Source organism: Miniopterus natalensis, chromosome 6, assembly GCF_054644295.1.
Source record: "Miniopterus natalensis isolate mMinNat1 chromosome 6, mMinNat1.hap1, whole genome shotgun sequence".
Lineage (NCBI taxonomy): Eukaryota > Metazoa > Chordata > Mammalia > Chiroptera > Miniopteridae > Miniopterus > Miniopterus natalensis.
The window spans coordinates 83,380,649-83,392,702 of record NC_142086.1 but is presented as its reverse complement, the minus strand read 5'-3'; the positions used below and the strand labels follow the sequence as shown (position 1 = coordinate 83,392,702).

At 50.3% G+C, this 12,054-nt stretch overlaps 1 protein-coding gene across 2 annotated transcripts in view; it reads left to right on the top strand.

The window, feature by feature from the left end:
• ADARB1 (adenosine deaminase RNA specific B1) overlaps positions 1 to 11,430 on the top strand; it is an 84,861-nt gene extending 73,431 nt beyond the window's left edge. For both annotated transcript variants that reach the window (XM_087818393.1, XM_087818392.1), the window contains exons 9-11: positions 262 to 443; positions 6,761 to 6,939; positions 7,755 to 11,430. In XM_087818393.1, coding sequence (XP_087674519.1) covers positions 262 to 443; positions 6,761 to 6,939; positions 7,755 to 7,934 — 541 coding nt within the window. In that variant the 3' untranslated portion in view covers positions 7,935 to 11,430. The remainder of the gene's footprint in view (positions 1 to 261; positions 444 to 6,760; positions 6,940 to 7,754) is intronic.
• Positions 11,431 to 12,054: the final 624 nt, after the last annotated feature.

Sequence of the window (12,054 nt, the reverse complement as noted above, 5' to 3'; positions counted from 1 at the left end):
TGTGCCTCGTGGATACCTTGTTGGAACTAACCTTTAGTAAGTGTGCCGTCATTGCAAAGGTCGTTCGACAGCTCAAATGATTTTTACATAGCTTTTTCTCTTTAAAGTTCTAAACTGCTAAGTCAGCTATTTCTAGCTGCTGTCTCTTTAATTGGCTGACACTGGTGCCGAATTAACAGGCATCTGTACATGCAGGCAGGTGGCATCAGGTCTGTGATAGATGCTGCACCCCTGCTGAGGCCCGTGTCTCTCTGCCGGCAGGTGGAACGTGGTGGGCATCCAGGGCTCCCTGCTCAGCATCTTTGTGGAACCGATTTACTTCTCGAGCATCATCTTGGGCAGCCTCTACCATGGGGACCACCTCTCCAGAGCCATGTACCAGCGAATCTCAAACATCGAAGACCTGCCCCCTCTGTACACCCTCAACAAGCCTCTGCTCAGTGGCAAGTATCCCCGAGCATGATCTCATCCCTTTCAGATTAACTTCTTATGCAGTGTCTACATCGTGTGGATAAAAACACCTCAGGGAAGCTGCTGTAGAGTACCTTTCTTCAGAGGACAGTTGGGGCCACTCTGAAGGGAGGGGGTGGCTATTGCAGGGCCTGTGAGAGTTATTATATGAGTCCTGCTATAAGGTTAATCTCTTACTGACTGAAAACTTTGCCATTCGTAAAGGAGCAACAGCCCAGATTTGGCACCTTCGCATCTTTCATATGTATGTATTCAGGCCCTGTCTCTGTAGAAAGACTAACAGATGCTGTGGAAATTATACACATCGGCTGTCTGAGATCAAGGTGGACTGGGCCACCAGAATATGTGGTCATAGTGATGAGCTGCCACCACAAAGCCAGCCCCTGTGCAGGTGGTGGCAAGTCCTGGCTCCTCACGCCCAGCTTGCTCTTATGAGGTTGGTCATGTAATTGAAATGTACCCTTGACACATGGGATGTGATGGTGTGGACCCGGACAGGCCTGGGTGTCAGGGGTGTGATCCTGTGGACCAGGACAGGCCCGGGTATAGGGGTGTGATCCTGTGGACCAGGACAGGCCCAGGTGTCGGGATGTCTTGCACTTGTCCTGTGCATCTGTTGTTACTGGTTTGTTTATTGTTTTTCTTTTAGAATTTCAGTGGTTAACAGCAGAGTGATCAAGAGCTTTTGAATTCAAGGGCTCTAACTTCTCAGTTCACCCTTATTTTAAAGGACACAAGGTATTTTTATCCTGTTGAAAACGTCATTGTACTTATTTTTTGATCTCAGAACTAAAACCATAACCTGAACTAACCGCGTGTCCTGGAGTGCGTGTGCGCTGGCCGGCAGCACAGCCGTAACAGCAGCGCGTGGGAGTGTACTGACAGCATGGCTCTCAGAGCACAGCCGTTCGCACGAGCGGGGAAAACACTGGTTGTCTCAGAGCTCCCAAACCTTAGCCACTACTTTTTTGAGAAGAAGTAGAGTTTGATAAAACTTGATTGTGGGAAGGTTGAAACTGTAGCATCCACACCCACGTAGCCTCCTGGAAGCTATGAAGTACTTGTCAGTATTTCACTGTGTGTTGGCGGACAGATGTCTTGTGCATCAGTGAATAGTTTTTCCTGTTTACTCTCTCTGTTCTATGTTTGAGTGCTTTGCTTAATTTCAGCTGTCACTTGTCTCCTGGCTTCACAGACACTGAAAACACGGTGTGTGAAACCTGTGGCACAGGCGCAGCTCAGACCAGTTACTGACTAGCGCCTGGATGAGAGCCATCTGAGCAGCGTCGCAGCCCTAGTGGGGGGCCAAGAAAACAGGATCATTTCACTAAAGGAATATTCTAAGATACTGAAACCAGAGCTCATTTATAAAGGCAGATTATTTTTATCATATCAGATGTACATGAAGGGCATGGATGGCTATAAAAAGATACTGAAAAGTAGCCTTTGCAAGACAAACCTTGAAGTCATCGATGCATTCCACCTGTTTGTTAAAAACATAAAGGAAATAACAAAATTGAAGAATCCACTCTTCATTCTCCTCTCCCCAGTATCACCTCGAATGCCAAAGCCTGAAGCCCCCGCCATGCTGTTTGGGCCTCACTGAGCCCACCTGGCAGCCGCAGCCTAATCAGAGCCAAGGCCGCCTGCTGTAGCTCCACCTTGTTGGCTGCTCATTCCTCGGTTTCTCCCTCTGTCTAGTGATGGGGACAGACCAGATGCCCTCTGCGATCCTTTTGGGCAAGTGTTAGAATTCTGTGAAGTGTAAGGACAACACTCGAGTTTTGGGAGACAGGCCGTTTCTTGAATGCTGAGCCCATGGCAACGCACTCTGGCATCACCATCTATTTTGCAATGCAAACTGTTTGAAGTATTGGTCTTTGGAGAAATTCTTGACTTTGGAAACAGTGGTGTTTTGCTGTTGTTTTTCTTGAAGGGAGCTCAAATTGGCACAGCAGGTAGTTTGGAGAAGACACCTGCAGACAGGGCCCTCCTGTGAGGCCAGCAGGGTTGGTGCAGCAGGACAAGGCAGCTGAGGGCTGAGTGGGGGCAGAGATGCTGCTTCCTCATGGGCTGCACAGGCGCTGCCCGGATTGTGGAAATCACTGTTACCAGATGGAGGGAATTGAGTGAGGGGACCTAGAGGGGAGAGTTTGACATCTCACAAGTGGGAAGTCACACGCCTATAGATGGATGTGTTTCCTTCAGCCCTCTTTCTGTGTCTGCGCCGTTTCAGTCCTCTTTCTGTGCCTGTGCCATGTGAACATGTGTTTGTTGCAGTTCATGCCACGCTTGCCATGCTGTTTCACTGCACATTTTATCACAGAGATCATCATATCCATGTTAAAGAGGGAGTGACATACAGTGGCGCCCATAGAATTGTAGTGTCGTAAGGGAGGGACAAAAATGGACATAAATTCAGAGAGGATAACTAAATCAACTAAAACAAGATCACCTAAAAACCGAAGCCAGTCAGATAGACCTTTAATGAAAAATTTAGTAGACTATTGTTTTAAACCCTGTCTAGGTTAAAGTGAGAAGAATTTAATTTTATTTCAGCATACAGAGCATATTTGATTCTAAGAGAGAATCCTGGTAGTGAGCTGTGAGCCATCTGAGCCTTTACCTTGAACACTCAGGACTCCCTTCCCTGCCATTTTGGGAATGGAAGCCTCTCCAGTGCACATGTGTCTCCTTCCCAGGTTACTTTCAAATCCTGTACCTGCTGGTTTCAGGACAATTCTAGCCTCTAATTCTATCCATTGGCCCCCTGAGCCTGTTTCTCCACTGGCCCAGTTTGCTGTCGGGGCACTGGAGAGAACTCCAGAGGGAAGGCCAGTAGTCTTGACTGTCCCAGTGCCTGCACACCCTCTGCCAGGGAAGAGCCATGTCACCATTTATAGTAGTTGGTAAAAAGAGCTGACTCTTATGTCAGGATAGGGAAGCCTTAAATGAGAGAGAGAGAGAGAGAGAATATAAATATGAATAGGATGAGAGAGTGTGTGTTTCCCAGGCAGGAGTAGGCCCCCAAGTGTGGTGACCCCTTTTCTCGTGCCCCAGCTTAAATGGCAGGTTATTTCACAGCTTTTGGGGCCCTAAGGGTCACTGACACAGGGGCTGGGAGGCCCGAGCAGATGGCCTCTGTCACCATCACTATGAGGTGTGCCATACACTGAGTTCCTTATGCTTTAGCTCCTAAATACCTGCTAGTAAGCATTATGCATACAGTTTCATTTCTGATCACTCACAGTAGTGAGCACCTCTTAGAGAATTCCTGTTAGAGGGAAAGAAGAAATACCAGCTCTTCGGGTTTTGCACTCGTACTTGTTATTAGGCCTGTTCGGTTTCTCTGTATTTTTGCTCTGGAAGTTCTGAGTCAGCACACATCTTTACAACGGCAGAGAGATTCTCATTCCCAGCCGTGCAGCTCCTGCTGTCTCTGGCTTCGCCCTGTGGCCTGTGATTCACTCATTACCCTAGTTCTTGCTTTGCAGCCCTGGAAAGATAAGCTTTCCCTGGTGTCAGTCCTCACAGTAGTGTTGGCCCCCTGGGGCTCGGAGAAATACGTTGTCCTCACCTTTGGGGACATTCTGCGCTAGAAAAAGCATATGGTCAGTATTGGAAGCCCAAACTACCTGTTTTCTTTTTGCCTTATTTTCTCCATTTTTGCTAAAGATGGCACCTTATTTAGCTTAAAATATAAAAAATATGTGTACTGTGAGAGTCTTGCTTTTTCAGGTAATTGACCATTTCTAGTTTTAATGCAAAATGTTGTAACTCTGAGGTTTAAGTATCATTCAGCAGTAACCTTTTATTTTGACCTTATCACGGAGGAGTAATAGACTTGTAAGAAAGATAAGCATTACCCATCTATTCATGAGTGACACGGTTCCATTGTGATCAGAGATTCCCAACAGTTGTGCCTACACAGATCCCCACCTGTCCACCCCCAAAACTCCTCCCTGGCTCTCACTTTTTGAAAGGGTGTGACCTTGAATAAGTTCAGTGCCAGTGTGGTGACCTGTAGGAACACCCTGCCTGCCAGCAGGTGCTGGAGATGGAGCAGATGCAGCAGCAGCCGCTGCAGACCCACCCCCCGACAGCCATGCCAGTAGAAACTGGAGCGTAAGGAGGAGTGTCCTGGCCGCAGAGATCAGTAAAGCGGGAAAATGGTGATGTCAGGACTACGCTTGACCCCTAGCAGTGCTGTGGTGTCTCCTGGCTTTGTGCTACGGGGGAGAAGCCAGCCTCTTTCTCTGTGGGAGTCTCCCCTGTGTGGTCAAGGCCCCCGACTGTCCCAATAGCCAGGCAAGGACCCGGCTGGACCTCTGAAAGGCTGCCCAGCAGCCTTTCAGAAGGAAAACAGGAAGAAATAATAGAAGAAAACTTCTTGGCTAAGGGAACCACAAGTGCTAAAACTGAGTGTGTACTGAGTACTGAGCATAATTAATTTTAAAAGAGACCATTCCCAGTACATCTTTCTGAGATTCCAGAACATGACATACTCATCAGTGCACCGGGAGTCAGACTGAGTGATGAAATGACTCCCAATTCTGAGGAGAAAATGTGCTTATTGTAGAATTTTTTATCTAACCAAATATTAGGCATTTTGATAAAGTGATACTGTTCATATATTCAAGGACTCAGAGGATCTATCTCCACTGTATATTTTGGAGGAAAAAGAGTAAGGATGCTCTAGCAAAATGAAGCAGACATACATCTAAGAAAGAAAACCATGGGATCGAATTATCTTATAAATCAGCATTGCAATGACAGGATAACCAGCAGCAAGCCTATAAGAGTTCTAGTTAGAACAGGGAATCATGTCAAAGCTCGAAAAGGATGTCTTTCAGAAGAAAGTGAGTGTATGTTCACAAATAACCTGAGAAGCCGCATGGCCTTTCAGAGGTGAAAGCACATGCTTCTTTTACGAACAACAAAAAAACTAAGGAGTTGGAAACTCCAGGAAACCTGAAGAGCTGTTCAGGAAGGGAGTGGTTCACTATAAACCACAGAAAACTAAGCTCTGTGATACTTAGTTTTCTGCATCATCTGGCTGGCCAAGGGCGCTAGAGTACTTGTTCTTTCTGGGGGTGTCAGGGAGGCTATTTGCAGGTGGGGTTAGCATTTGATGGGTGGATTCAGTAAAGCAAACTGCCTTCCCAGCGTGGGTCCACCCACATTGCATCCACTGAGGCCTGCATCAAGGAATCCATCCCTTTTTCCTGCCGGGCTGGTTGAGCTGAGACGTCTCATCTCACCTTCTATTGACTGGGACTCACACCATTGGCCCCCTAGTTCTCTGCCTTTGGACTTGGACAGAGCTACACCACCAGCTGTCCTGGGTCTCCAGCTCACAGACAGCAGGTCATGGGACTTCTCAGACTCCACAACCTTGGGAGCCAACCTCTCATCATAATTCTCCATACACCATACTGTTCTGTCTCACTGGGGACCCTGCCTGACACAGGTATGGTTTAGAGCAGTCACTGGAAGTTGAGACAGAGACTCCATTTGAAGTTGGGGCTCGCAATGCTCTCCTTTCAGTTAATAGACTTGATAATGAATTAACACTTTTTTCCCTCGAGTCTGTCATGCTGCTTAGCTCTGCAGTGCATCACATGGTCACTGTCACAAGTAACTGAACCGAAACTTATTACCTATACTGGTTACTTTGATTGCATGGCACTAAAACTAAACACTGGCTACACAGGGAGAGTATAAAAGGCCAAGTGCCTCTGCCATGTGGAAGTGGGACTCTTCAGGAACTCTCAGATCAGAGAGGAAACCAGACTAAACTTAGATACACACATCAGAATTGACAGGTGGAGCCACAGGTACACGTCATAGAATCGTGGCCTTGAGTGGATGAGTGAAAATGAATGAAACATTTGGTCCTAGAAATGGTTGGAATGTGGTAAGAAGACATGTTAAGAAGCCAGTTCTTGTATCGGGTATAGGGCATGTGAGGCGGGGTGGCTCCAGCATCAGGGTCTGAACACCAGAGCTGGCTGTCATCCACTAAGGAGCACCCAACATGACTTTGTGCGGCCCTGAGCTACAAGATGGCTGCCATCTGCACAGGCTTCCTGGCCACCAAGCTCTGTTGCAGAGTGAGCCAGAAGTGCAGTGAAGTCCCACAGTTTTAGGTCCCGAGGACCTTCTGCCCCCCTCCCACAGCAGTGCGTTTCTGGGCAGCAGGAAGTAGCACTGGACTCATGGGAGCCACCTGGTTCCGCACATCTGTCCTGTGGGGCTCTGTGTCACCTTGCCTATCTGTCCCTTCCAGGCATCAGCAACGCGGAAGCACGGCAGCCAGGGAAGGCACCCAACTTCAGCGTTAACTGGACGGTGGGCGACTCGGCCATCGAGGTCATCAATGCCACAACCGGCAAGGACGAGCTGGGCCGAGCGTCGCGCCTGTGTAAGCACGCGTTGTACTGTCGCTGGATGCGTGTACACGGCAAGGTACTGAGGCGCCCCACAGCGATGCCCGCCCCACTCCCCACCATTTGTCCATCCTTCTGCAGCCCTGCCACTGTCCACACAACCCTTCCAAGCCTGTTCCTTCTGGTGGTGTCCAGTCTAAAGTCTGGCCCTGGCTCTTCAGGTTCATAGCAGCTCAGCATCAGAGGCAGCTTTTCCTTCCCCATCCCTTCTGCTGGGACCCTCTGTCCTCAGACGAAGAGCCAGACTTCCAGTAGGATGGGCATTGCTGGTCCCAGTTAAACTGCCAGGAAGGATTTTAGACTTTTTCCTGCAGTAGCAGCAGCAGGACCCTTTTTCCCCCCAAATAAAATCTTATATAGTAAATCAGTATGTTACTAGTTTTCATTGATTTGTGAGTCTGGTGTGTAGTGTTTGTTTATTGTGAAGCTGGCATTGAACTTGATGTGGAGGAACAAACTAGCTGCAGGAGCGCACACCTGAGGTAGCCAGCTGGTGGGGGGAGGGGGGATCCAGCGATCAGAGGTACATGACACTGTGGTTTCCAAATAGCCACAGTGTTGAAAATGGACATTTGAATCGACTGTTTGTGGGTGGCCAGAGCACTGCCTGTGTATCCACAAGGCTGCTCCTAGGGGTGGGAGTGCAGACCCTCAGAGGGGCACCTAGGCTTTATTCCCTGTGAGGACAGTCCCTCTGCGGGAGGCACTGTCACCTGGTGGCCCACCCCCAAAAGCCAACATAGTATTAAACACTATTTTTTAAATATCTTCTTGAGTTTCAGCTTCTACTGTTACTTCTTAAATGGTTGTTCTTGTTTTTTTATCTTCACACAGGTTCCCTCCAACTTACAGCGCTCCAAGATCACCAAACCCAACATGTACCATGAGTCCAAGCTGGTGGCGAGGGAATACCAGGCAGCGAAGGCCTGCCTGTCCCGGGCCTTCATCAAGGCGGGGCTGGGCGCCTGGGTGGAGAAGCCCACAGAGCAGGACCAGTTCTCTCTCACGCCCTGACTGTCGGTGGGGACATGGAGGTGCCCGGTGTCCAGCACTGTCCCTGGGCCTCCCATCTGACCTGGGGACGGGCGTACAGCTGGGGCAGGTGTGGGGCGGGGCCAGTGCAGCAATCTGGCAGCTCTGGGGCACCACCTCCCCTCCCATTGGCCCAGTGACCCAGTGACTGCTTTCAATCTCAGTTTACGATAGAAGTTGAGTTCTACTGAGTAGGGCTTCCTTACGCTTAGGAAATAGCAATTACTTCGTGTGAAATTATTGAATAAATAATTTATTCAGAGCTAGAAACATGATTTATAAAATGAGAAGTAATTATGCCAAGTCAATCTTATGCCACATTATTTTAATTGCAAATAAAACATATATCTATGGAGGAAGTGAGAAAGTAGAGGTAGGAAGTAGCAACCTAGAGAAAGCCCCCATGTCCATACTCCCCACACCCTGCACCCAGACAGGTCCCTGTAGCCTCAGCTGCTCCAGAAGCTTCTGTGCTCTCATAGGATCATATCACAAAAACCTTTCTTGGTTTACTTCTATGTAATGAGATATAAATGGGGCCATTTGTTTGGGTTTTGAAGCAGTATTTAACTTTTAGGGACCAGCAGGAGTGCATCGGGGCTGCTGCACAATAACCAGCCTGACCTGCTCCTTCCTCTGAGTCTGACGGATGCGAATGACTGTCTAGAGGTCTTCATGGGTCAGAAAGAGAATTAAGTTCCTAGATATTCATCTTGGAAAACACCACTTAAGGCACATTTTAAAATTATTCTTTCCAGCTTTATCAAAGACGTGTTTGAAAAATAAGCATGCAGGCGGAAAGCTGGCAGCACAGCGGGCCACGGGCAGAGTCACGGCAGGGAAGGGGTGCTGCTGGCTCTGGGGGCACCCAGGGGTCCTGCCCAGCACCCTACAGCACACAGGACGGCCCAGGGCAGGCTGAGCCAGGGAGTCAGGTGGGTCAATGCCCTAGTGCCCCCACCCTGTGCTTAAAGACCCATACCAGCTGCCTGTTGCTGCCACTCAGGGTCAGAGAGGAGCGGATGGAGGAAGTGCTCCTACACTTGGCTGATTCATGGTTCTGGAGGGACCCATGGGTTCCATGGGGAGAGATGGGGCACACCCCACTCCACAGTGAAGTCCAGGGTGTCAGCACCTGTGTGGCATCGAGCTGTGTATCCAGTGTCCTGTGTCCTTAGGCTCAGAAAGTGCAGAACAGGAGCAGAGCATGGATTCCTGCAGTGATCACATCTGGTGGGGGGCGTGTGGCACATTGCTGGGACTTTCCAGGTTCAGGGACAGCGTCGCTCGCACCAGCATTCTCCCCTTGTATAAATTGGTCGCTCATCCCAAGCCAGTTGGAGGGCAGGCCCAGATCCCCATTGCGCAAGGTATGGTCTGGTTATGATTCACTGGCATTTTCTTTCCACATCCCAGGAAAGTGTCCTGTGGTGCCAGCCCCTCCCTCAGAACATTGTGGGAGGCCCTGCATCTTTCTTCTTCTCTCTAAAAATGGTATTTTTTCTAATGGGGATTGGGAGATGGACTTAGTTTTTAAAAAAAAGATGTGATTTGACCACAAAGCCCAATGAAATACATTCCATAGACATGGTCTGTCCTGTGTGTCTAGCCTTCCCTTCTGCCAGATAATGGTTGAAGTCAGCGTGAGTCTCCCTCCTGCCCCAGGTGAATGGATGCCTCACTGTGTGCTGTCCCTGTGGACCCCAAGCTGAGCACTGTTTCTGGGCCAGGTTTGTGCAGCCAGCCAGGGCAGGCCAGTTGCGGGGCTCTGCCCTGAGAGCACCCAAGCCTGGCCCGTGGTTGCCAGGGAGGAAGGCAGGAGGTCGGGAGGGTCAGGAGGCCTGCACAGCCCCTGCTCCTGGGACAGGGCAGCCCCTAGGACAGGACAGCTGGAACCACCCCTCTGTGAGCAGGAAAGGAGGGCAGGTTGATTAACCCCTGCAGGACACAGACGAAGCAGGAAATCCAGCACTTTACACTGTCCCTCTGAGCTCAGTCATTAGACACACAACTGTTTCCTTGAGGTGGTAATTTGCATCCAGTGTCCTCAAGCTGGACTTTAGAGACTTCATAGAAAAGTTGGCACAACCAAGGACTTGGGTTTTTTGTTTGTTTGTTTGTTTGCTTGTTTTTTTGAGAGGAATGTTAAGTGTTGAGGACTTCTGACCAGTGGGGGTCAGGGCGGTCTCTGTTCTGTTTTGTTAGCTAAACCCGAGTCATAGTTCCACGAGAACACTGGTCATTGTCCAGGCCGCCGGGCAGCCATCCTGCAGGCGGGAAGGTGGGGTTGAAGGGAGATCTCAGATGGGGCAGCAGGGCTGTGACGTGAGCCAGGGCTCTTCCAGGCTGGGCCAAGGTCGGGGGACATCATCCCAGCCACGTGGCTCAGCCCTCATCACCTGCTCAGGGTCAGCTTTCACCTCTTCTCAGGCAAGGGACACCAAAGAACTGCGCTTCTGATTCCGGGTCTTCATGTAGCTTTTCTTCATCTTTTCCTATTTTGGGGATTTTTATTGTCATCAAAAAACAATTGTTTTTAAATGTCTGAGCCAGCATCTCAGAAGGTATTGATTTCTCTGGAATTTATTTTTATTCAGATCATTTCATTGGTCTCCTGACTATAGAATCACTTGGTGAAGACGGCGCCTTGTGGACAGTATTTCAAGTAGCCACACTGACGAGCCACGGCTCCCACCCCTCGCCACAGGCCTGCGGAGGGGACTGGTGGCTGCCGTGCGAGGCTGCGGGCCCTGTCCTCAGAAAGCAACATGAATACAACACGGATGGCTTTTTTCATCTGTAAAACATTTACACCAAAATATAGGGTCTGCCCCAGGCATAAATTTGATTTCAGCAAGAGAAATAAAATTAGCTGCTTTTCCATCTCTGTATTCTATGAGATCTCTGAGAAGGTTTCATTTTATTCCCCGACCGTGTATGTGGGAGGGCAGGCGACTTGTGACCATGTGTGTCCAGTTCTGTGTGCCCTTGTCCCTGGCGTGTCCTGTAACCACCTCTCCTCCCTGCAGCACACAGTATGTCCACACACAGGGGGTGGGGAAGGGACTCTGGCCGCGTGGGCTGCAGTTCCTTTCACTGTTGGAGGGACGAGCCCCCGCCCCAGGAGCACCTGTTCGGGCTCCATCGTGGGCCAGGGGTGCGTGAGGAACTGAGGGCGTCCTGGACATGACCAGGGGCAACAGAAGGCCCAGTATGTGGACTGTTGGTGGGTGAGCCCCAAAAGCTCTTGGCTTCTCCGGACTTTAGGTTGTATGCTTTTCACTTGATTCAGAATTTGGACATTTATATGAATGTAATTCAGCCAAGGAACCGTCGCTGACACACTCAGTGTTCTCCTTTGTATATTGTGTACATACCACACCCGCATGAGCTCCTCGCGCTGAGACCGAGCATGAGACGCTGTCTGTAGACAAAGGGTTTCAACATCCTTAATAAAACAAAGCGTTTCACCACCGCAGAGCGGCTGCGAGTTTCTCTGCTCCCTGGCCCTCTCCCTGGCCCGCGGGCCGGTTGGCCTGGTCGGGCCCCGCGAGCATCAAGCATCGGGTGGAAGGTGCGAGCGGCGGCTGGGGCGGCGGCTGTCGTCTGGTGCAGTCAGCTGTGCTGGCCCCGCCCCGCCCCGCCCCGCCCCACTTGGGGACAGGCTCTCTGGGCCCCCGCCCCTCAGATTCTTGCTTTTTCACCGTCTTCCTGAGCAGGTCGGCGGCCCCCACGTGTAAGGTGTGCAGAGGGCAGTTAGAGCCGCCCCTGCGCGGCTCCCTGCGCGGGGTGAGGGCGGGAGCCATTACCTATGGGCATGTGTGGGCAATAGGGGGGGCACAGGACGGGCTTAGACCCCGACGACAGGCCACAGTCCACATTGTCCATTCGTGCTCAGCGGGGACCACACAGAAGGCCTTTGGGCCTAGGAGGGCCGGGCAGGTGGGGCTTTTGGGCCAGTGAAACAACACAGCTACCAAGTGACAAGGTAAAACTGTGTTATGTAGGCCTAACGTCCCAGAAAGACATTCGTCGTAAACCAAGTGGAAAGCTGGCCACAGGGCAGTATTTAGACTCGGTGGTGGAGAAGTCGGATGCTTTG